Below are 22,100 nucleotides of genomic sequence, written 5' to 3' on the forward strand. Positions count from 1 at the left end.
TGTTGGCTTGAGTGTTTCGATAATTGCAACAATAACGCACACTGAATTATTTTTTTAAAATGACACATTTCCACCAGCTCTTCAGTTAAATATTTAATAATCAATAGGATTGGATATATGTAATATATCCATGTTTTGTGATCATAAGAAAAGTTATTTAGATTTAAAGTTTATTTCTGACAAAAAAGCACTGGTACACAAAATTTAACAGCACGATAAGAAGTTTATTTCAAAATAATGGAATGACACTACAGTGGATAGAAACAGGCTCAAATAAACAGGTAGCACTGGAAGTTGGAAATTTAGATGATGCTACAGAAGTGAAAGAGAAACTAATCATTGGAATTTATCGTTAATTGTTAACCAACACCAAGGTGATGCTGCTCACAGCATGGCAACTTCATACTGCTGTAGTGACTGTGGTCCCTTGAGAACAACCTGCAAGATGGAGCACATACATGTTTATTTCAATGGCTTGCTTGCCTAAGTCATGTCTTTGTTGTTATTTAAAAAAGGAAGAACAATTTAGTCACTGATCCCTAATGGTTTCATTCCTGAGGACTAAGCATCTGCAGCACGGAAGCCTCCTAATTATTGCTTACATTTGAGATGGATGCCATGTTAATGTTAGAGGATGACACATTCAAGTTTTATTTTGCTGTACCAGATCAATTAGAGATGCACCGATGTAACTGGCAAACACCAGCGTTGGCAGATAGTCGCCTAATTTATAGCCACTAGCCAGTCAGTAACATTTATCTATAAATACAAACCAAAACTATTTAAAAAAAAAAAAAAAAAAAAAAGGAAAAAAAAAACTTCAGTATCAGCTACTGTCCAAATTTTTATTTTAAAAACATGAGTATTGGTGCATCTCTAATAAGAATCCCTATTACCACACTATTTTATGTAGGTATGTAACTATCAACTGTGCGTCACCCAAAAAAATCTAAGACAAATGGCTATAAGAAATCAATTTAATTTAAGATTAACCACGCTTCATAATTTGCAGCATTACATCACTTTCTATTTCAAGAAAAACTGTATCGGATATCTGTTTACCATTTACGACATCTGTGGGTGGCTTGCGGGCAAACTTATAATTTGATATCACTATATCGCTGTGATATGAAATGTGTGACAGTAACTGTGATCCAACAACAAACCCTAATTTACTTTCTAAAAATAAGAACTCATTTTACAATCAGATTAGAATCTGAGCTGGTAGCAATGTTTATACCGGTGACATCATTCAAACAGCTGGAAGCTCTAAAGTTCCAACTGTGTGCAGTAAAGGATGTATGCACTATTGTACGAGTGCTGATGTGGAATACTGTAGTACCGTTTGCATTCATCTTACCCTTACAGGACATCATTAAGTTCCTGCCTTCATTAATTCTAACCCTCTTAATCACTACGATGAATTATTATGAACTTGCCTTTACCTGGATCTTGCTGCTGGCCTGCTCTTCTTCTAAAATGAAGCTTTACCTAATTCTTCCAAAAATTCTGAAATGCTAAACCTTCACACTGTACAACATTTTCATTTGGTTAAGCAAAGAAAATATGCCAGCTTTAAACAATGCTGGCCATAAGAAACATTTGATATATAAAAGGGATGGACAGGAAGATGTGAAAGGAGGATGATACTGGTTTGCTACAAATACTCAGAAGTTGGTTACTTACTAATCAAAAAGATCTAGAGTTCTTGGTGCTCATGACTCGATATTTCCAGGCTTGGGGGCTCCTGACAGACTGCAGGGCTTGTAAACTCCATCAGGTACTCACAGCGACTAGGCTCTGAGGTAGACGTCACAACAGTTTCCTTCCCACATGTTAACTTAACCTAAAAGGGAAAACAACAAATTATATTGTTTCTCTGTAAAATAACAGCAATTATATAAAGTCAAATTAAGACAGAAAAGATTAAATGATGCCTGGCTGGGTGTCACTCACTGTGGTGGATCTGCTGGGGCCTTGCCAGCAACCTGTTCCATGTTCATACTTCATTACAGAATAGATGCCATCCTCAGGACCAGCCCATTTCCCCCAGGATCTACACAAAGAAAATGGTGGCAAACACAGATGAGCAAAGACTCAAGCAAAGCCATGCGAAATAGAAAGAACAGATATTGTCTTACCCTAAGTTAGTTTCCGATCCACCAAACTTGGATTTCTGGGTTACCCTGTTAAATGGACACAGTCTATAGATGTACCTGAAAGAAACAGACAAACTTAGACCTTCAGAAATATATAATATATATAATAAATATTATATAAAGCATTAAAAAAAATATATGTTTTGTTTTGTTTTTTTACAATACATACTCGCTTGTAGTCAACTCATAACACTGGCTATAGAGGTAGGCAAATTCAGAACTGGGTCCAAAGTCAAAAGAGATTTCCTTCTCAAGGTTCCTGAAACAAATACCCAATCCAAAATTAAACAGTATTTGTTTACAGGTTTCAATTACAATAACTTGCTGATTGTGTAAAAAAAAAAAAAACAAATCAATGCAGCTGTTGAAATTTAAACTCTCATTATGTTAACAAAAGCTGATTGCATTACTGGCAAAGAGGCTTCTTCACATTCAGGCTGAGCACTTACCTGATCTGATCATCTACTTCCCGGAGAGCTCTCTCAGCCTCATCAAACTCATCCCTGGCTTTCTGAGCAGCTGGGAATCAGATGCACAGACTTGAAATATACACGTACAACAAACTCACAATAAACACACACAAACATACAAAAGGTCTGAGCAAATCATGACTTCCTCTTGATGCTTTCATATGTAATGAACTTCGTGTCATATAAAAGATACACAGCTGGGGAATTTAATTCTTTTTCTGTACAATTTATTGCAAAGCATAATGAATAATTCATTTCAAATTAGAACATTATAATGCAAACTGACATGCTTCTACATCTGTGATGAGTCAAATACTTATTGCTCAGGACAGGATGAGTCACTCAGTTTTAAACGCATTCTTACCATCAATGAGGTTCTGCGTTTCTTGGTCATAGGGAGGCATAGCTCCTTCATCATCATCCTTCTTTTCTTCAGTCCTCGCTGTAGGAGGGATCTGCAAATCAAACATAAGTTAACTCCAAAAATAACTCTGACTCATCCAGCAGAAGTTTGATGAAAAATTCAGTGAGCTGACCTTATAGTCATGCTCATCGTGGTCATCATCTTCATCCTCTTCATCATCATCATCTTCATCCTCTGGTATATCATCGTCAGGGTACTGATCAGATTCGTTGTCAGAGACGGGCTCGTTTATTTCCTCCGGTGAAGTTTCCTCTGGTGCTGGGGTGTCTGCGTTGGACTGATGCCAACAATATTTACATAAATTTCTCATGAAATTTACTGTTTATTAAAAAAAAAAAAAGAAGAAGTATAGCATCTTACCTCTGACATGTATTTTTCTTTGACATTACTCCAGATAGATTCAAATGCTACTGTGTCTACTTTATCCACTCCTCCCAACAGTCCCTATGCAAAACAAAGGAAAGGTTCACATTTTGATGTGTCACAGTTTCTAAAACCCAGTAAACTTTACCAGAAGACAAACAGAATCTGTTTTACCTGCGCCTCTGCTTCTGTGAAGAAACCGTCTGCATCTGGGTCGAGCTCAGAATGAGACAAAAGCTCAGGCACTGACACACTGTGGCGTACAAAAACATATAAATTACTTGGATAAAGACAAATGCTACAACAAATGCTAAATTACTTCAGAATAATGATCAGCCAAAGTGTATATATTAAATGGCATGTCAACCCTTTGTTTCAAAGAGTTACAATCAGTTCACGGTGTTGCTATTGTTACCAAAGTGGTCTCTATGGCATGTCACCAGCTGTTTAACTAGATATATTTTTCAGTTTGTTACGTGTCCCAACAATTCTGGAGGGTGCCAGTACTCACAAACCATCTGCATCATCATCGAGCTCAAGAAACACCTCAGCCATTCTAGCACTATCTTTTTCTTTTTGAATGAGAGCTTTTTGATCTGGGGAAAAAGAAAAAAAATTATATATGAAAATTTAATTAACAACCTTGCTATGCGTTGCGAATGAGCCATACTTGCAAAACAATCAGGCTCAAACAATATTTAATATTTAGCTTAAATGACACTAGAGAACCTGTAATGTCATGCTCATTACAAACAGTAGATGGCGATATACTTTTAAATCTTAGTTTACCTTCCCAGGCCTTCAGATGGCGCTCTTTAGCTTCTCTCTCAGGCTGCTCTGCAGACTCCTTTACTGTTCTTAGAGCCTCCACCTTTGCTTCCATGTCCTTCTTACTCCCCTGAACATCTCCAAGTTTGGCCTATTGAGAGAAAATTATAAAATATAACAATTTAACCTATACACAATAGCTGTGGAAAATATAAATAAATCACTATAGAAAGCAAACGATACCCTAACATTGAAATCCAGAAAAATATAAGTACTGAATGCAGCCCCAAAACAGGTCACATAGAACGCTAGTCTATTGCACGTGTGGCACTAGTAACTTAGTTAAAACTTAAAAAACAAACAAAACAAAACAAAAAAAACCACATTTTGATACTTTAAATTATTTTGGTTTTGGTTTTTTTGTGCAATTTGTCTAATATTTGGTTTCTGAATGTAAATGTGAGTTTGTAAGAGGTAACTGATGTAAACATTTGCAAGTGTATTTTGTTAGGCACCGGCATCTCTACATCAAAATGATTATGACTCTAAGGATTCATGTTTCAGAGGCATACTGCAAAAAGACCACAGGTTGTTTTGTCATTCACACCTTCTTATCCTCTAGACCCCTTTTGGCTTCGTGGATGAGTTGTTGTTTTAGCAGAAAGCCTTCTTTTGCAATTTCAGCCATCTTCTGCAAGCTCTCTCTCTCTTTTCGCCCAAGCTCTCTGCAAGTTAAACATCATATAAAACATTCTGAATAATAAACATCTACCAAAAACACTGAATATGAATATGCAAGTATAAGCAGTGTTGGGGAGTAACGGAATACATGTATTGCCGTTACGTATTTAAAATACAAAATATGAGTAACTGTATTCCGTTACAGTTACCATATAAAAAGGTGGTATTCAGAATACAGTTACTTTGTTGAAATAAATGGATTACATTTCCTGTTTCATATTGTCGCGGGTCAGGACTGTTTGGGTTTGGTTTGACAGCTATGTTTTGTTGTTCCAGGCGGCAGCGTTACGGTTGCCGCCTGGTTACAGGGTGATGCTCTCTCTCTGCGACTGTGTTTCCTGGGTGTTGTTGTTGTTGTGCTAAGCTAATAGGCAGAATGCTACAGGCATAGCCCTAAAGAATGTAGCATCATGGGCAGTGTAGTCCGTGCTGCAGGGAGAATGGACTGCCATACCCGTTATGTGTCTGTGAGCGCAAGGAGGGAGAAAAAGGAGAGTGGAAAAGTACGAGCTGTCATCGAGCACAAACGGGAGCTGGAAGCATGTAAATATAATAACCACTTCAGCCAAGAAGAGTGCCTGACGAGCCCAGTTGTAAGTAAGCTATTAAGACTCGACTGTACACTGTGTTCGTGTTTTCCTCCGAAACAATAAGTTCCGTTGGAGCAGCCTTTCAACGCCTCTCTCTGCCTCAAACTTGACCCAGACAACAAAGTAAAGCTATTTTTCGGGTACGAGCCCAACACGGAACCTGACGTATTAGCCAGAGGTCCCTTTACTACGGTTCGGAGCCGCGGACCTTCAGTAATAGTAATAAATCACACAGCAATACAATAGTACATTCATGTAAAAAGTTGTAAAAAGCATGATAATATATTAAGTAATCCAAAGTATGCAGAATACATTACTCTCATTGAGTAACGTAACGGAATACGTTACAAAATACATTTTGGGGCATGTATTCTGTAATCTGTAGTGGAATACATTTTAAAAGTAACCTTCCCAACACTGAGTATAAGTGAAAGCAAAAATAGTTACGGTAAGAAAGTTGTATAAATCCCACCTGCATGTGTTCTGACACGTAGCACCACTGTTGTACTCATCAGTTGTGTCACAACAGTCTGCAAAAAAAAGAATTCAAGGTGTAAACAAAATCATAGCCACACAAAAGAACAGAAATAAAAATGGTCAGCATGATTTAAAAAATAAATAAATAAATAAATTACCGCAGATCCCATCATTAATGCGAGAAGAGGGGATGAAGGTTGGACGGAAACCTGCATTGGTGCAATGAAAGCTGCCGTTGGGACAAGCAGCAGTGCCTGAAAATAAACAGCACAGGTGCATTTAGCAGCAACTACCTAATTCAAACGTTCTATGAAAAGAGTGATCAGACTCCAGGATATACACACCTGGCTCATCAGATCCATCCTGGCAGTCACAGTAGTCATCATTTACTCTGTCAAACGGAATGGTCCGGGAGCCATCTAGGCACGTAAAGGGTTTGCCCTCTTCATAAAACTGCCGTTCTGTCGAGGTTTCAAGTTTATTTTATTAGTGCCATGAAAGCTCCGCATTACAAGTAGCTGACTACCAGAGGTTCGGTGAACTAATTGATGCGTTTTAGTCTTGTTTAAAGATATAAATGCTTACTTGACAAAGGGACACCGCGAGGACGTTGGACCTCCACCGCGGAGACTCCTACACTCAGCAACAGCAGGAGCAGGAACTGACAGGACATAATGACAGTCCACCGTGCAACGGCACCACGACCTATCGGTCATAAAAAATATACAGGTTAAACGCAGCTTCAATAGGAAGCACACCAGGAGCCATAACTTTATAAACTACAACGTGCCTGAGCTAACTGTATCAATTTTATATCCCGAGCTAACAAATCAATGCTAACTAGCAGCTTTAGCTACCCCATTAACATATTACAAAATTAAAATGCTAATATAAAAACACCCTTCGAGTGTATTTCAATATCATAACGTCATATTACCTTTGCAATTCAACTAATGCGCTGAAGCCCAAACAGGACTTTATATTTTATCTTGTTTTCAAAAGAGCTAATAGCTAAACTCTGCCACTCAATACACCGCCTAGTTCCGTATCGACAAAGCTCTTGCGCATGAACATCTCCCCTCCCCTCCCTCTGTCATGTTTCACTCTGATTGGACGACGCTCTTGTGTGGCTCCTGTGATTGGCGGAGAACGGGAAGACCCTTTGCGCTTGTCTGAAGTGTAGAGGACTCTGGGGACGCAGCCATCTCGTGTAAGAGAGGTAGTCATCACTGTTTGCACTTTTACCAATATTTAACTATGGGGTAAATAACATTTAAGCATATATGCACTGATTTTAAACTTTCATAACACATTTATAAATCTATATCAAAAATGTCCCTACGCAATAGCCTCTCTTTAAAACCACAGTACCAGATTTAATACAAATAGGAAATCTTATTTAAATCTAGGTGTATACATGTACCAACCTACCTGTACTAGACCAAACAGGTCCAAATAGAGGTGCATTCCAAGGTTACAATACTTACCTAAGAGTACGTGAGGGGAAAAGGAACTACTGTAAATCTTTTAAAAACCAAAATGTAAACAAGCTAAGCCACTCTGAAGTTTAACTGAAAATAAACCAAGCTGCAGGCTAAATTAAGATAAGCAGGCCTACTGGATGACTATGGAAAATGTGAAGAAGTCCAGGGATTTTTAACTTTTAGCTGACCCCACCTTGATTGCCATTAATTGTAAACCAATTGAGTTAAGTAAAAGTTAAACAGTTGAAATTGCAGAAAGGTTCCTGTTCCACTATTAATATAGAAATGTCTATTTTTTTCAGTTAATCCACAGCAAACAACATTTTCTGTGGATTAACAAAAACTGCCAAGTCAAAATGGACACGATCAAAGCAAGTAGCAAACACTACTAAAATACTTGTCTCAAAAAGGATGCCACAGTCTGAAGAACAGGGGTGGAGTGGTTCAACAATGTTGGTACTAGCCTTGCTCCTTAAGGCTTTAATGAACCAAGATTATTAAACTGAAATATAAACAAGCCCGACAAGAAAGCTTTAGAATAGGGGTGACAGTGAGTTAAAATCATTTTAAACAGATTGGAGGTGATTAATAGATAACAGCCATGAAAATAGTCAAATGCAATAATCCAAGTGAGAGGAGATAAAGACATGGACAAGCAGGTCCAGTTCACAAGAAAAATAATGAATGGTTCTCCTTATTTATTGTAATAGATGCAATAAATAAGAAATCTGGAGTTCTTAATTCTTTTTCTTTAGCTATATTTCTTAAATGAAAAAAAAAAAGCAAAACAAGACTGAATCAGACTTGATGTGAGCATCAAAAGTCAAAAATGTGATAAAAAAATGATGAAAAAATGATAGCTTTTACAATGGGTGAGAAACACCCCAAGCTCTGTCTGAGTTGGGCGGTAATGCTCACAAAAGCACAAGTTAGACACTTTTTTGTCCGTGTTAAGCTGCATAGAGTTATTAGAAACCATTAATGCGAAGAAGAAAAACCTAGCAAACAGGAGAGTGGAGTTTGCATTTAATAGAAAAATCTTTCTTTATTTGTATTTTAACACACTTTACAGTACTGAACAGTGAAATAAAAGAAAAATATACTGATATACTATAATATTGTTTTATATATAGATGTTTGCTTATTAAATGCATTTATTCACAAAATGACACCTCAGCTCTGTCAAGAGGAAAAACTCTCATAAAAATAATATAATAAAAAATAACTTGGACACATTTTACACATTACAGCAACATCATTTACAAATATTACAATCATTTCATGTTTTTTTTTCCCTTGAATAACCTTTCTTACTCATGAACAAACACATGAATTAAAGCCCAGAGAAGTATTCTCAGAGGGAGTCAGTCTGTGACAACAATAACCTGACAGCAAACCCGATGGGAACCAGCTAAGTAGGCCACCACGGGATGGACATTTAGGCTATCAGGCTAGATAGTGATTAAAGTTACTAAGAAACCGAGGTGGTGACGGTGCTAGAAAGGGCCAAGTCACATAAGGACACATTTATCTCCTTTAACTGTATCCTATGTGACTACCTCAACTTCCATTTGATCGCATTGGTCAAATGGCTTCAGTCTCATCTGGACATTTAATCGAGAATGATTGGGTTGTTTGGTTATGCCTGCAGAGAGAGGTGAACGCTAACTGCTTCACAATGAGGGTTTGTGGTTTGGCCCAGTGGAATATAATCAATAAGTGACTGCGAATGACCAAACCAGCAGCACACACTACCTGAAACCCACCGTCTGCCTCGAAACCTGATGAAATAAAGTGCTGGTACGAATATATTTGATTTGAACAATAAATGTGAACAACTAAAAAGTGAAAAAATAAAATAAAATAAAATAGGACAGCACGAGTGAGGAGAAAATATGTTTGAAAAATGGAAATATGAGGATGTGGCCTGCAGTGGTTCACTTAACAACTTTAAGTGGTTATTTGTTAATCATGATGATGCGAATAAATTTATAATTTACAATCCAATATTACATTATATACAAGAGTGGTAATGCTTATAGCTATAGTCATCAACACGTGATTCATTTTCCAGACCATCCACCAGAATGATATAAAAATAAACTGTACACAAACTGTTCAAAGAAAACACTTCCCCTGGTTTTCTTCTCATCATTTAAAAAGAATGGCAGCAATCAATCACTTTAATAATTTCCTTAATAAGAAACAATTGCTACAGTATTGTGTTTGTATGGCAATTAAATATTGATGTTTTTATAGCTTATAACAGAACGAGAAGCCACAAAACAAAGCAACGTGTTGAAAAAAAAAAGGCCAGTGCATATGGGAATCTTTTATTTGAGTAACTTCCCATTCCACTGGATGAAACAGCCTTTGTGTGGGGGGCCTCGCAGCTGTGCCCACGGGGCTTTTCTTACACCAGTCTGTGGTGGTGTCTTCAGATAAGCTGAGTTACTGACCTGCAGGAACTTGGTCTTACCTTCAAAAGAACCCCACTCGTGTTCTTTTGTTTGTTTATGTATTTAATTCATTTATACCCTGTGAGAAACGAACACCTGGACAAACTGCGGCCGGTTTGAGCTGTTGTCGATCGAATCCTGAACATCCGCTCGACGAGATACGGCAATGCCAGTGAGTGAGCGACGATGAGTGTGACAACATCTTCCTCTTAAACCTACCAAAAACACACACACCTCAACTCCCCCTTTCAATTCTTATTTCCCCCTCAATGCCTTCAGATAGCTATAATAAGATAGTCGTTGTGATTAGAAAACAACACATTCTTTACGTTGGTCCAAGCACAGCAACAACATAACAGCTAGTCAGCAGCAGTGTCTACCTTTTCCCTCCAAATGCAATGCTGGATACATTGTGTATAGACCCACTGATACTCACAGAAATAAGCATACAGACGTGATATAAATATACTAGGATATCTATTGTATATCTTATAAATCTACATACTAGCAGGCATATATCCTGCATCTGACATTAAGGCAAAAAAGCATCAAACATAACAAGGATGATTAGGGACCGCTAGACCTCCTATTTGGCCACGTCACGCTTCTTTCCCCTGACATTCTGCCTCCCTGATTTTCTTATTCATCTGTCTTCCCTTGAATCACTTCACCCACTGAAGTTTCTCATCCTTTACTTTGGTGAGATTGGTTGTGTATGAGGAGACATGACCACGCAGTGCAAGTGGGCGTGAGATGGCGTTTAAAAAAATTTGTTCTGCTGATGAAATAATCCCGTGTCCCTTCAACGTATTCGGCAACTGTCAAATATAAAATAGGCAAAACGTATGCTTCAAAGCATCACATGGCTTATTCTCATAAAGTTTAAAAAAAAAATATTCTAAAAATTAAAAAAGAAAAGAACATAAGCTGGAAAGAGTCCACTGGTGGTTGTGGTGGTGGTAGTGATTGCTCTGCATTTAGAGTTCTGAGTTATTATATTACCAGAAGAGCAACAAAGGAAGACTTACAGCTGAAAACATATCACCACAGAAACTGTACGTGTGAGATACACACCACGATACCATGAACAGTAAAGAGAGAGAGATCTTCAACAAGAGACAATCAAAAATGATGACAAATTCAGACACTCCTGTCCCACAATGCATTGCTTCACGACAGCTCCGTTCAAGAAGCTGGTGTTTCAGAAAGGCACAGAGCCATCTTGCACCAGTAGCACTCTCCGCGTAAAGGGAAAAAGGGGGATATGGGACCCGATGGCCCCTTCGTCGCAGCATCTTCCTTTCCTTCCGTAGTTTTTTCCTTCACCTCCTCCAACTCCGACGGGATTATCTTATTTTTCTTTCCGACAGAAATGGAAAAAAAAAGAAGTTACTCGGACGTGTAGCTTTTCTGAGGAGAACAGTTTCTATTGAGATTCTAACGAACATGAATTACTAATACTGACTGAACACTAGTTAATACTCCATTAAGGGATGGCTTTTTCCAAAGAGATTCAATACTTATCAGTGTCCCTCTAATAAATGCACACATACAAACATACAGTCCAGCGTGTGTTTCTGCCTCCCGAAAAAAGAAAGGACAGGGAATATGCGGAGCACACTTTTACTGCATGACTGCTGCATGCTCGTACACACATTGCATTGGTGGATTTCCTGCTCCTGTTTTTTTTTCTTTCTATAAGTTGTGAGTTACTTCATGTGTGTTTATGTGTGTGCATTCTAGTCCCAGAGTGCTACGCTGTCTTCAGTCGCCCAACATTAATGCTCTCCTAGATTCCTCTTAGTCTAAAGTTCACTGTGGAATCAGTCGAAAGACTTGTTGCCACTCCAAATCTACAGTTGCTGTGTAATTAACTTCTCTTTAAGCAATTTGTATTTATTCCCTTTTTGAAAAATATATTTAAAGGTGTGTATTGTCATTGCAGTCTTATTTGTTCTTGGTTTGGCCATTGAAAGGATGAACAAGATAATGTGTGCAAGTGAGGAGGGAGATACAGGAGCAAAACTCATGTATCGTCAGCTTGTGAAGAAGAATCCTCCTCTTCTTCTACAGGACTTGTGTCAGAAAGTCTGTCCTTGTCAGGCCCCCCACCCAACTGAGATTTCAGCTCCTCCTCCAAGTTCTCTTCTTCCATTGCCACCTCATCTTCTTCTTCTATTATATCCTCATTTTCCTCCTCTGCCATTATGTCTTCTTCTTCATCCTTTTTGCACTCATCCTCCCCGTGACTGCAGTCCTGTGCCACATGGTTTGGCGTGGGCTTGCCATCCTCGTCTTCCTGTTCCCGCTGTAAACTCTCTTCCAGAGTGAGCTGAAACTGAAACTTGTCTATGCACACGTTTAGATCCTTGTCGTCGTCCACAGGAGGTGGTGAGGGGCTTTGGGGAATAGTGCTCTGGTACCAGTCTCTGTTGTCCTCCAGAGTGTCCAAGATTTCCTGGGCATCAGGGTGTACAAGATCCCCCCATGTCTCCCACAGCGGGTGGACAATGTAGTCAATAAAGCCCACCTACGTAAAGGAAAAAAAAGAAAAAGGCAATGACTGACATGACATAAGCTAGCACAGTGGTGTTTCTTCACTGCCTGCAAATCAGCATTAAAAATGTAGGAGGATGACTGCTGCGATCAGAGCTGATAAATCACTCTCTGCACTGTAGTTATCACTCCACCTACAGCATTAACAGTTATCCAGTTGCGTGCTGTTATATTCATACATGTGTGTATTTCACTGCTGCTCATTTACCTGACTTTTTTCCACAGATGCAGTGTGTTTATCGCACATGGGACTGATCTCCATCCCCCGCTCTCTCTCCTTGTCTCCCTGCCTGAAGAATTCCTGCATGATTCTCTCTGTCCATTGTCGATACACAGCCAGAGGCTTTGTGGGATTGCTCAGGTCAGCACAGTGCACCATGTTCCTCAATACCTACACATATACAAAATCATTTACCTCACATTATATTGTGAACGTACAAAACTAGAAATACTAGTGTTGGAGGAAACTTGTTACTGTAATCACATGACATTTTTTAAGTAATGCAGTACTATTAAATTCAATAATTAAATGACAGTTAAAATTATGTTGTTACTTGTGTTAGAAATAAAAAAACAAACAAACAAAGAAACAAGCTTTTTTCTTTCTGTGCACCACAATCAGCCACTTTCAGTTTATGTGCAGGGAGGAACAAACTGGTGTCATGGTCTATGGCTTTTGAAGTGTAGCGATACAGACATTACCTTTATTGTTATTGCATAAATGGACAAGAATGCGATAGTGAAATGAAGACTGCGTCCATGACAGAAACAGTTGCATTATACTGTTAACGCAGCTTCTTCCCTTTGCAAGCATCTGCGCAGACATCATGCAAACACAAAGCTAGGCAAGAACCCAGAATGACATAATAGCTGAGTGTATGCTGACCCCAGCCCTGCAGCCAGAGCCTTAACTTCAACAGGTAACAAAAGTTTAAGCTTGCTGGCCTCTATTTAAACCTATGCAGTTGAATTACGGTGACGATTCCTTTAAAGTCTTTTTGAGCTCTTTATATGCGTGTTCTTGTTAGGGTGGGGATTTCTATTGGTGTGTGGGACTGTAGCTTCAGGTTTATAAGTAATAGAAAAGTAAAGAGTAATGTGCAATACATCACCTTTTTTGAGTAATGGCCGTAGCATTGATTAACACTATCCTGAAATCTGATAAACATGAAGATTGTTTGCCCATCGTCTACTTTTTCCCTTTAAGTTGTCTAACATTTTAAAGCATTTTAAATTGACAAAGCGACTGAAAAATGTGGTGCAAACCCAATGTTTTTAATGACCTTTTTCACATTCATTCTCTTTTCCTTTCCTTTTCTCCACAAGTTGGTACAATTCTCCAAAGTCTCAGTAACTGCTCTTTCCTCCTTATTGATCTTGACAGCTACTAAGCAAAAATGTTCTTCATGTTTAAATCCTCAGAAAACATCCTCCACTGCTTGCAGCTGAATTTAATTAACCTCTGTATCTAACCTCCCAATGAAAGGGTTGTAAAGATGTTATCGCTTAATCCAGATGTCACCTGAGCTCTTCCTTTAACTCCCGCTGTTAATGTCACCTTTTGTGACGTCTGACTGGAGCAGTGCAAATCACTTAGTTTCTCCAGTGGTGAGAAATTCCAGATTAGCTGTCCTTTCCAAAACTCTTGACACATATAATAATACAATAAGTTGTTAGAATCTAGTCTTTCGTGGATTCAAATACTTTTCGAATCAACACCGTTGTTTCGTCTTTGTTCAAAGACAGCTGATCAGCTGCTTTAGAAACTGTCAGCAACCACCATCACCTTGGCTGAGATAACTGGGGATGTTTCATTTCTGTCCCATTCACCACACTTATTAAAGCTCAGGTTCTTACTTTTATGGGTAAAACAGTAGGACAGTCAGGTCAAGATACACAGTTTACGTTTCCAGGTGGGTCAGATTCATGTACAAATTAGTAAAGGTAGATCTGGACATGACTGTAACTCATCATTTCATTAAATAAGTCTTCATAACTGTCAGTCTGGATTTTAGATCTTGCAGGAGTTTGGTGTGTGAAGTATATTGTTCAACCAAGCAGCAGCTTACAGCTCTGAAAGATGAAGTAATCTTTCAAATGCCAAAAACTGCCACTTGAAAGGCTGGCTTCAAAACTGACAGGTTAAGGCCAATGCAAGCGGCTTTGCTTCTGCCATTTGAAAGTCACCAAACTAAAAGTCTCAACTGCGTCAACACTTTTAGGTGCTTCTTGAAATGGCTTGTTGTTTATTGTACTTAAGAGTCCATTCAGTGCTGTTTGTACCGATTAGCTGACATCTGCGTCTGTGCAATGCACTTTGGTAACCAAGCATGCTAGCATTACATGATGCCCTAGCACTCCACCATTGCATTCAGATACTTCCCCTCTGCGCCAAAATAACAAGACTGCAACAGCCGTGGAGTCCAGCCTTGAAAACCAAAGCCCAGAAACTAATGGCTGTCTTTGTGGTGGCTACACCTGTCTTATACATGCACTCTAAGGGTTTAGTTTATTTAAAACAAAATGCCAGCTTCATATTTATTGTGTTTCCAACTTGTCTCCACCTTTAAAAAACATTGTGGTGCCTAAGCTAGCAACATACCACAATAACAGCAAACATGCAGGTTATACATAATTTACAAGCTGTGTAAAACAGAAGTCCCCAAGAACTTGTTCTTCCCAGCTCCCTGCTATGACTGGTGTTTCATGTTGATCATACACTAACTTTCCTTACATCTACCTTATCCAAGCCAGTGTTTATTTGAGCCACGTTCACGGTCTCATTATCTTTTATAACACTCCTATCTTTTATAAATATTCCTCTCATTATTTGTTGATTGGAAGTACTTTTAAATTAACTGAATAACTGTAGCTTACCTGTATTCGATCAGTATAGTGGTCAAGCATCAGCACTCCAGAACTTGTCACTTTCTTAGTTTCCACCATAGTTTTGAGGTCTGCCAGCAAACTCATGTGTTTAGACATGTCTGTTGCCAAAACCTGAGAACAAAGTAGGTATGAGTAGATTAGAGGAAAAAGAGACAAATAAAAAGTAGAAAGGGTCACATGACGACAAGTGAGAAAGGTAGCTATAATTCATAATGAATATGTTGACACTCACCATGTCAATAACAAGCTTTCCTAAGGCTCTGTCTTTGCCTCTTGGTAAGGTTCTGGAAGATGTCACAGTTGTCCTCATGAAGCAGCTTAAAACCCACAGCCAAGTGATGGTTCTCCAGCACAGACTCATCATTATACATCAGGGCTAACTCTGAGTCTGAGGAAGGCATCAAGCAACAATCGATATCAGTAAAAGAACAACAAAAACTCCTTTGAGAATTACTATTTTTTAAGGGTAAACTGTTGCATTTACAAAACAAAATGAGAAGTCACACTCTATATATGTATGTATATAAGTGCGTGTTGTATACTACATTATATACATCATAAATACAATTTATATACACAAAACAGTAAAGCATAAAAATCCCTGCTTAGTTTTTGCTATCTGAATTATCCCCATTCTTAAATCAGAGACTTTTACAAACACATTGTTATAGACATTATTGTACTGGTTTCTTTATAGCTACCCTCTCTTTGCTAGTAATTTGATAGTGATGATTGCACATCACACATCAGGCATATTCAACCAATTCACCTTTTTTTTTTTATCACCATTGTTTATGTTGTTTCGTTTTTATTAAATTACCTGAGCGTGTTTGATGTTTCTCTAGTGCAAAGTAGTGACAGTAACACTGTGGGGGTTCCATGTGTCCTAAGCTACCCAGTTGGTACTCCTTCCTAAACCCAATGTAATTCTGGAGTATTCCCATTTATGCACCTGTTTCCAGAACTTATTAAGGGATGCTGGAGCTTATGACAGCTGATAATGAGAGAAAAGTGAGGTCTGGCCTGTCTATTGTGGAGCTAATAAAAACAGACAGGCAACTTCAAATTCACCACTTCCTGTTCCAAAGAGGAATTTCCCAACCTATCCACTTCTTTCTGACAGGGGACAGTCCTAACCAGTCCACCACCATGCTGCAGAACCCCAGGTTTTAGAGTATTTGAGAGCATGTGAGTGAGTGAGAACATGTTGTACCCAGACTATCTCCTGCTGTGTGATACACTACCAGTCAAAAGTTTGGACACACCTTCAGTGCTGCAAACCCTCATTCATTTAATTCATTTGTGGAATTTCTTGCCATCTTTATGCGGTTGGGACCATCAGTTGTGTTGGGCAGAAGTCTGGTTGGTACACAGCTGACAGCCCTATTTGACAACTTAGAATTCATATTATGGCAACAACCAATCAACTAAGGAAAGAGAAACGACAGTCCATTACTTTAAGAACTGAAGGTCAGTCACTCTGGAAAATTGCTAAAACTTTGAATGTGTCCCCAAAAACCATCAAGCACTACAAAGAAACTGGCACACATGAGGACCAGATTAGAGTCCAGATAAATGCCACACAGAGTTCTAGTAGCAGACACATCTCTACATCAACTGTTCAGAGGAGACTAGGCGAATTCAGGCCTTTATGGTCAAAAAGCTGCTAAGAAAACACTACTAAGGAAAAGCAACAAGCAGAAGATATTTGTTTGGGCCAAGAAACACAAGGAATGGACATTAGAACAGTGGAAATCTGTGCTTTGGTCTGATGGGTCCAAATTTGAGATCTTTGGTTCCACCCGCCGTGTCTTTGTGTGACGCAGAAAAGGTGAACGGATGGTCTCTACATGCATGGTTCCCATCGTGAAGCACTGAGGAGGAGGTGTGCTTTTCTGGTGACACTGTTGGGAGTTTTTTTTGTTTCCTTCAGTGAGAATCTACGATGTAAATAGTCACGTGTCCAAAGTTTTGACTGGTAGTGTATGTGTGTACAAGTTTATTCTCATTTTGACTCACTGGTGTTTATGAGGAATTGGTTTGACACTCCTGGATGGTCCACATCATGGATGGCGGCAGCAAATAATGCAGCTAGTATCTCTAGATCAGTGAATACAGCCTGTAAGAGAGAAACAAAGAGGGGAACACATAGTTTGCAGTTTGGCTCTTAACTATTGTTTCGTTTTAGAAGCTGTGTGGACTTCTTGTCATTGGCAGTTAAATAGAGATACTTACATCTAAAGCTGGTGTGGACAGCAGTACATGAGTAGACTGAGTGACATCAGCAGCGTGGAGGCTGTTATGGTAGGCCACATTGGCATGGTAGTGGTCCTCCAGGGTCATCACATAGGTGACAAACGTATCCACAGGGATCCGAAAGGTCTTCAGTAGATCTCTTTCCTGCAACAGGCGGAGTCCACAAGAGTCATGATCACAGTCATTCTACATTCTATTAGTTGCTGCACATTCCATTAAGACCGGCCTCTCACCTGGAAGATGGCATACATTATGCAGCTGAGGGGTCGATTATTAGAGAACTCTGCCACACGAAAGATATTAAGGCCCCACTTGTTCAAGTCGTTCAGCTCCTGAGAGCAAAGAGAAACACACATGTCACCAAACTGTCAGTGCTGCCAGTTCTTTAGAAGTTCACAGTAGAAAAGTTTATTTTAACACAACTCTACTACGGTCCAGTGTAGACATAATGTGATGATTGCTGTCAGTGTTTTGGAGTGAAATTCTCTTTACATGTTCTCACAGAAGACTACAGGATGCAAACAGGAATTTAGTATTAGAATTAGATAAATAAATACAATGTGCTGAGAAAGTAGGTTTCACTTCCGTTTACCCTGGCTAATGCATCCTCGTGTTCAGTCTTCACTCCGAAGCGAGGCAGGGCGGAGTTGGAAAGGCTGGAGCTGTGCGTGAGCTTCTTCACACCACTGATGTGACACATGGGCTTCTCCCTCTCCCTTATGGTGGGGGACGGGATCTCCACCTCGTTCTGCTTATCTGCAATGAGCAGAAGTCAGAGATCAGCTGCGGGTGAAGCTGCTATAAAAGTTGGCAACAAGTGGGCGGCAGGTTTTCTTTACCTAGAAAGGTAGTGGAGATGTATTCTGACACTTGGTTCCCTGAGCGACTCATCTCTGACAAATGGGACAGCTCCCTGTTCAACATCCTTTTAAACTGAGGGGAGGACAGACATTGACAGAAGTGAGTGACTTGAACAGTAGTTAGGACATAGAAGCATAAGACATGTGTTACTGACATATCCAACTATATATTAACACTGTAATTTAGATTCCATTTGCAATGATATATAACAACAAAACATTCCTGTGATTCAAATATGAAAAAATAAATTATCACCCTCATTTTGCGAGGGAATCAATTATGAATCATGCCTCCTCCTTTTCTCAGATGAGAACAGACTGTTCAATACCCCGACTCAGTGTGCTTGTACTCTGATTTCCAGAGATGTGCTGCAATAATGTGGCATGTTTCTTTTATGTATTCTTTCCCATATAACTACAGTGTCAGCTGTGAACTACAGACACAAATATGATTAAATGAGTACATTATCCATGCAGACAGACTGAACACTGTTCCTGAATCTTCTCGCTACGTTTATGTAACGTTTTATTGTCATAGCTCCACACGATGATTTGGGAGACTTAACAGTTCCCTGTCAGACAAGTTATGTGAAAGCACAATGCAAATCGGACAGACCCCTCAGTCTGTGTCCCACTGACTGATCTTTCACACATAACAATCTCCATGGCAACCCGAGCAGTTGCCATGGCAACTGCCTCCTCACAGTCAGTCCTTCAGCTTGATGTGAGAGCGGTGGCTTCTTGGGTGACAATCTGAGGGAGTAGGCAGGTGTCTCTGACCTTTACCAAGGTCAACCCTCTCCTCCTCTGCCTCTGCTCCTCGCTACAGCTCTCTGTTACTTAAAACTGCTCCTCCCTCCCCCTAGAGGTAAACAGCATTCTCCATTACCTCCCTTGAGCTCCCAAATCCTTCTCTGTCACAAGCTCCTCTTTGTTTTCCTTCCGTTTCATTTTGTGCAACACCCCCATCTCTCACTCTTATCCCCATAGTTATCTCCCATTTTCCCATCATTTCCTGGCCTGTCACCCCTTACATAATAAGCCAGGCAAATAGCTAATTGTAACAATAAATTGTAGGAGCAATCAGGCAGAATCAGCCATCAGCAGCCAGGAAGGCCAGTGAAGCCCAGTGGCACACTTAGGCAAGCAGGCTCATCCCAAACCTCCTCCTCCTCTCTCCCGCTCTCTCTGGTTCTTTCCTTCCCTAATGCTGTAACGCTGAGTCATAGCTGCCAACCAACACTTCTACAGTGCCAGTCCGAGTGCCAGGACAAACAACACTCTTCCTCTGATACAGACTAATGAAGCAAACATGCAAACACTGTTCAGATATGACTGTGGGCTCACACACCTGCATATGTAAGGTATATATCAGGCATATATCTTGTCTAACCGTCATGAATAAAACACGTGGAAGTGCTCTAAAGTATAACCTGTATGATCTGTACTCAGTGATACAGAGAAATCAAGTAAATCCTATAATCCTAATTCTTTTTCTTTTTATTAAGTGTCGAGATATCCCATCACATACAAGTCTACAAATTTCATTTATTAATAAAAACCTGTGAAAATGTATAAATTTACATAGAGTCAGACGGTTAAATAACCAAAAGGGGGATTACGCATCTACACAGAACCAAGACAATAAGCTTCTCCTTCACTGACAGCATGCTTGCCTTCTTTTAGTCTGTATTGAGGCCAGCTTCGGGGTAGCAGGAGAGAGCCAGAGAGAGGGATGTGGGACGCAGGTGTGAAGGATAGAAATGGCCATTATGTGACACTGCATCGTACCTGCAGTAAAAACTGCTGGACTACTTCATAAAGTCCCAAGGCTATTTCTCAGATTATAAGCAGCTCGGTGTACTCTCACAGGACACGGATGTAGACAGGTTATAGGGGGATGAAGAATGAGACTGATATTATTGTCTTTTTGTTTACAGTTCTGCTGCAGTGTAGAAACACTGGGCAGAGTTAATAAATTCTGTTCCCTTATCACTGTTCCTGCTGAGTAGTTTCATGTAAATTATCTACAGGAATATACTGGCCAGCATTCTGACTTACTGTTTGAAATAAAGTCCCTGCCAGACCCAGAAAGTCTTCCCGCACCACATGGAATCCACATAAAACAAATCTAATGTAGCACCTTTTAAGATTTTCCCTTATAAGCTCAATATATTCACAAGATGACGCAACAACTGGTGAATTTTTTAAAAAAGACACATAATGAGGGCTAGCTAACAGATGAGTTGTTAATGCATGCATAACACTTGTAGAGTTCACAGCATCCATCCAAGATGGCCACCGCCAGGCCTTGTTTGTTTTCTGCAAGTTCCCCGAGCCCTACCTGGTCCCACCAACCGATGAGCCAGGGCTTGGAGCAGGTCTCACAGAAGAGGTCCACTAAGGGTGTCCTGCGCTCTGCTGCTGTCCCACCCCCCTCCAGAACTCCTCCAGCAGCTGCACCGAGGTCCAGCTCTGCCCCTGCCCTCCCCTGCAAGGGACTGTAGCTGGAGGAGCGGGGCAGCCTGTAGCCCCCTGGTACAGGCGAGGGGCAGGGGGACGGCGCTGGGTCAATGGCCTCCACCACACCCATGTTGAGGGTGACTGGGGGTTTTGGTCGATGGCACCGGCAGGAGGTTCGGTAGTGGAGTGGGGTAGAGGTGCTGCGAGTCCCCCAGTGGCATGAGGGCGTCGTCAGGGTGTGTGGGGAGAGGCCACAGCCAGTCAAGCCGGGACACTCCAGAGTGACGGCTGCCCCAAGAAGGGGTCAAAGGAACAGGGGAAGGGGGTGAGGGCAGGGGCTGCTGGTGCAGATTGTCCTTGCCTACATGCAATACCCCAAAGCAGGCCACCCAGTCACTCCTGAGTCAGGCTCCAGCCTCAGTGTGGTCCGAAGATGAGGGCAAACCAGGAGCCCCCTGGATCCGGCTGCTGTGGAGACTACATCTCATCCCATTTGCTGAGCAGGCTGACCCAAATATATAGTCAGTGCTGGGTAAAGGTGGATGGGAGCCGAAAGAGTAAAGATGGAGGCAGGGGAGGCGGGAGACAGGGAGCGATGGACCGTCTGAAGGGCAAAGACAGCAGCGAATGGTGGAAATGAGTGGCAATGTAAGAGAAATGTAAAGAAAAAAAAAAACAATGTCACGAGAGCTGGGCTGCTTCACAAACACTAATGAAAAAAAAAAGGTGAGGGCAATGGAGAGATGATGACGGGAGGAGAGAAAGATGACTGAGGTTTCAAATAGTGGATGCAAAGGGAGCCTGGATAACAGGAGGACCAGGGAAGGGAGAACGGGCAAACAACTGATGACAGCAAGAGAACAGCAAGAATGGAGAGAAAGAGAGGGAGACAGAATGGGATGCAGGCAGGCCTGTAGCAGACAGTCAGGTTGAAGAATCAAACCAGAGCTGTGGTCTGGAAAAACAGTCTCCCTCTCTGCGTCGGCTGCCCCTCCCCCACAGTACGGATCCAGAGGCCCGGCCCAATCCTACCGGTGCATCAGCCCGTCTGTGCCGTCTCACACCGATCCCAGTAACACACAGTCAGAGCAGAGGCAGTCCGGCTGCCTCCTGATACCTCCGCAGCACAGTCCTCTGCTCC

At 40.5% G+C, this 22,100-nt stretch overlaps 2 protein-coding genes across 2 annotated transcripts in view; both read right to left on the reverse strand.

Moving 5' to 3' along the window:
• Nucleotides 1–203: 203 nt before the first annotated feature.
• Nucleotides 204–7,061, reverse strand: prkcsh (protein kinase C substrate 80K-H). The gene is made up of 18 exons (XM_040047382.1): nt 6,930–7,061; nt 6,578–6,697; nt 6,337–6,453; nt 6,151–6,246; nt 5,988–6,045; nt 4,792–4,909; nt 4,206–4,335; nt 3,928–4,012; nt 3,591–3,669; nt 3,414–3,497; nt 3,166–3,330; nt 2,994–3,084; nt 2,609–2,678; nt 2,329–2,418; nt 2,142–2,216; nt 1,957–2,056; nt 1,687–1,846; nt 204–438 (listed from the first exon to the last, which is right to left on the reverse strand). Exons 2-17 carry the CDS (start codon nt 6,663–6,665, stop codon nt 1,700–1,702), a joined length of 1,593 nt encoding a protein of 530 aa, XP_039903316.1. The 5' UTR covers nt 6,666–6,697; nt 6,930–7,061; the 3' UTR covers nt 204–438; nt 1,687–1,699.
• Nucleotides 7,062–8,769: 1,708 nt separating this feature from the next.
• Nucleotides 8,770–22,100, reverse strand: part of pde4a (phosphodiesterase 4A, cAMP-specific) — a 49,055-nt gene continuing 35,724 nt past the window's right edge. The window contains 10 exon segments of the mRNA XM_040047369.1: nt 8,770–12,465; nt 12,700–12,882; nt 15,369–15,491; nt 15,613–15,630; nt 15,632–15,768; nt 17,400–17,499; nt 17,616–17,780; nt 17,870–17,968; nt 18,229–18,392; nt 18,476–18,569. Of these exon segments, the coding sequence (XP_039903303.1) occupies nt 11,962–12,465; nt 12,700–12,882; nt 15,369–15,491; nt 15,613–15,630; nt 15,632–15,768; nt 17,400–17,499; nt 17,616–17,780; nt 17,870–17,968; nt 18,229–18,392; nt 18,476–18,569 (1,587 nt within the window). The 3' untranslated portion in view covers nt 8,770–11,961.

The sequence above is a fragment of the Simochromis diagramma genome, unplaced genomic scaffold (genome assembly GCF_900408965.1).
Source record: "Simochromis diagramma unplaced genomic scaffold, fSimDia1.1 OVJJ01000321.1, whole genome shotgun sequence".
Taxonomy (NCBI): Eukaryota; Metazoa; Chordata; class Actinopteri; order Cichliformes; family Cichlidae; genus Simochromis; species Simochromis diagramma.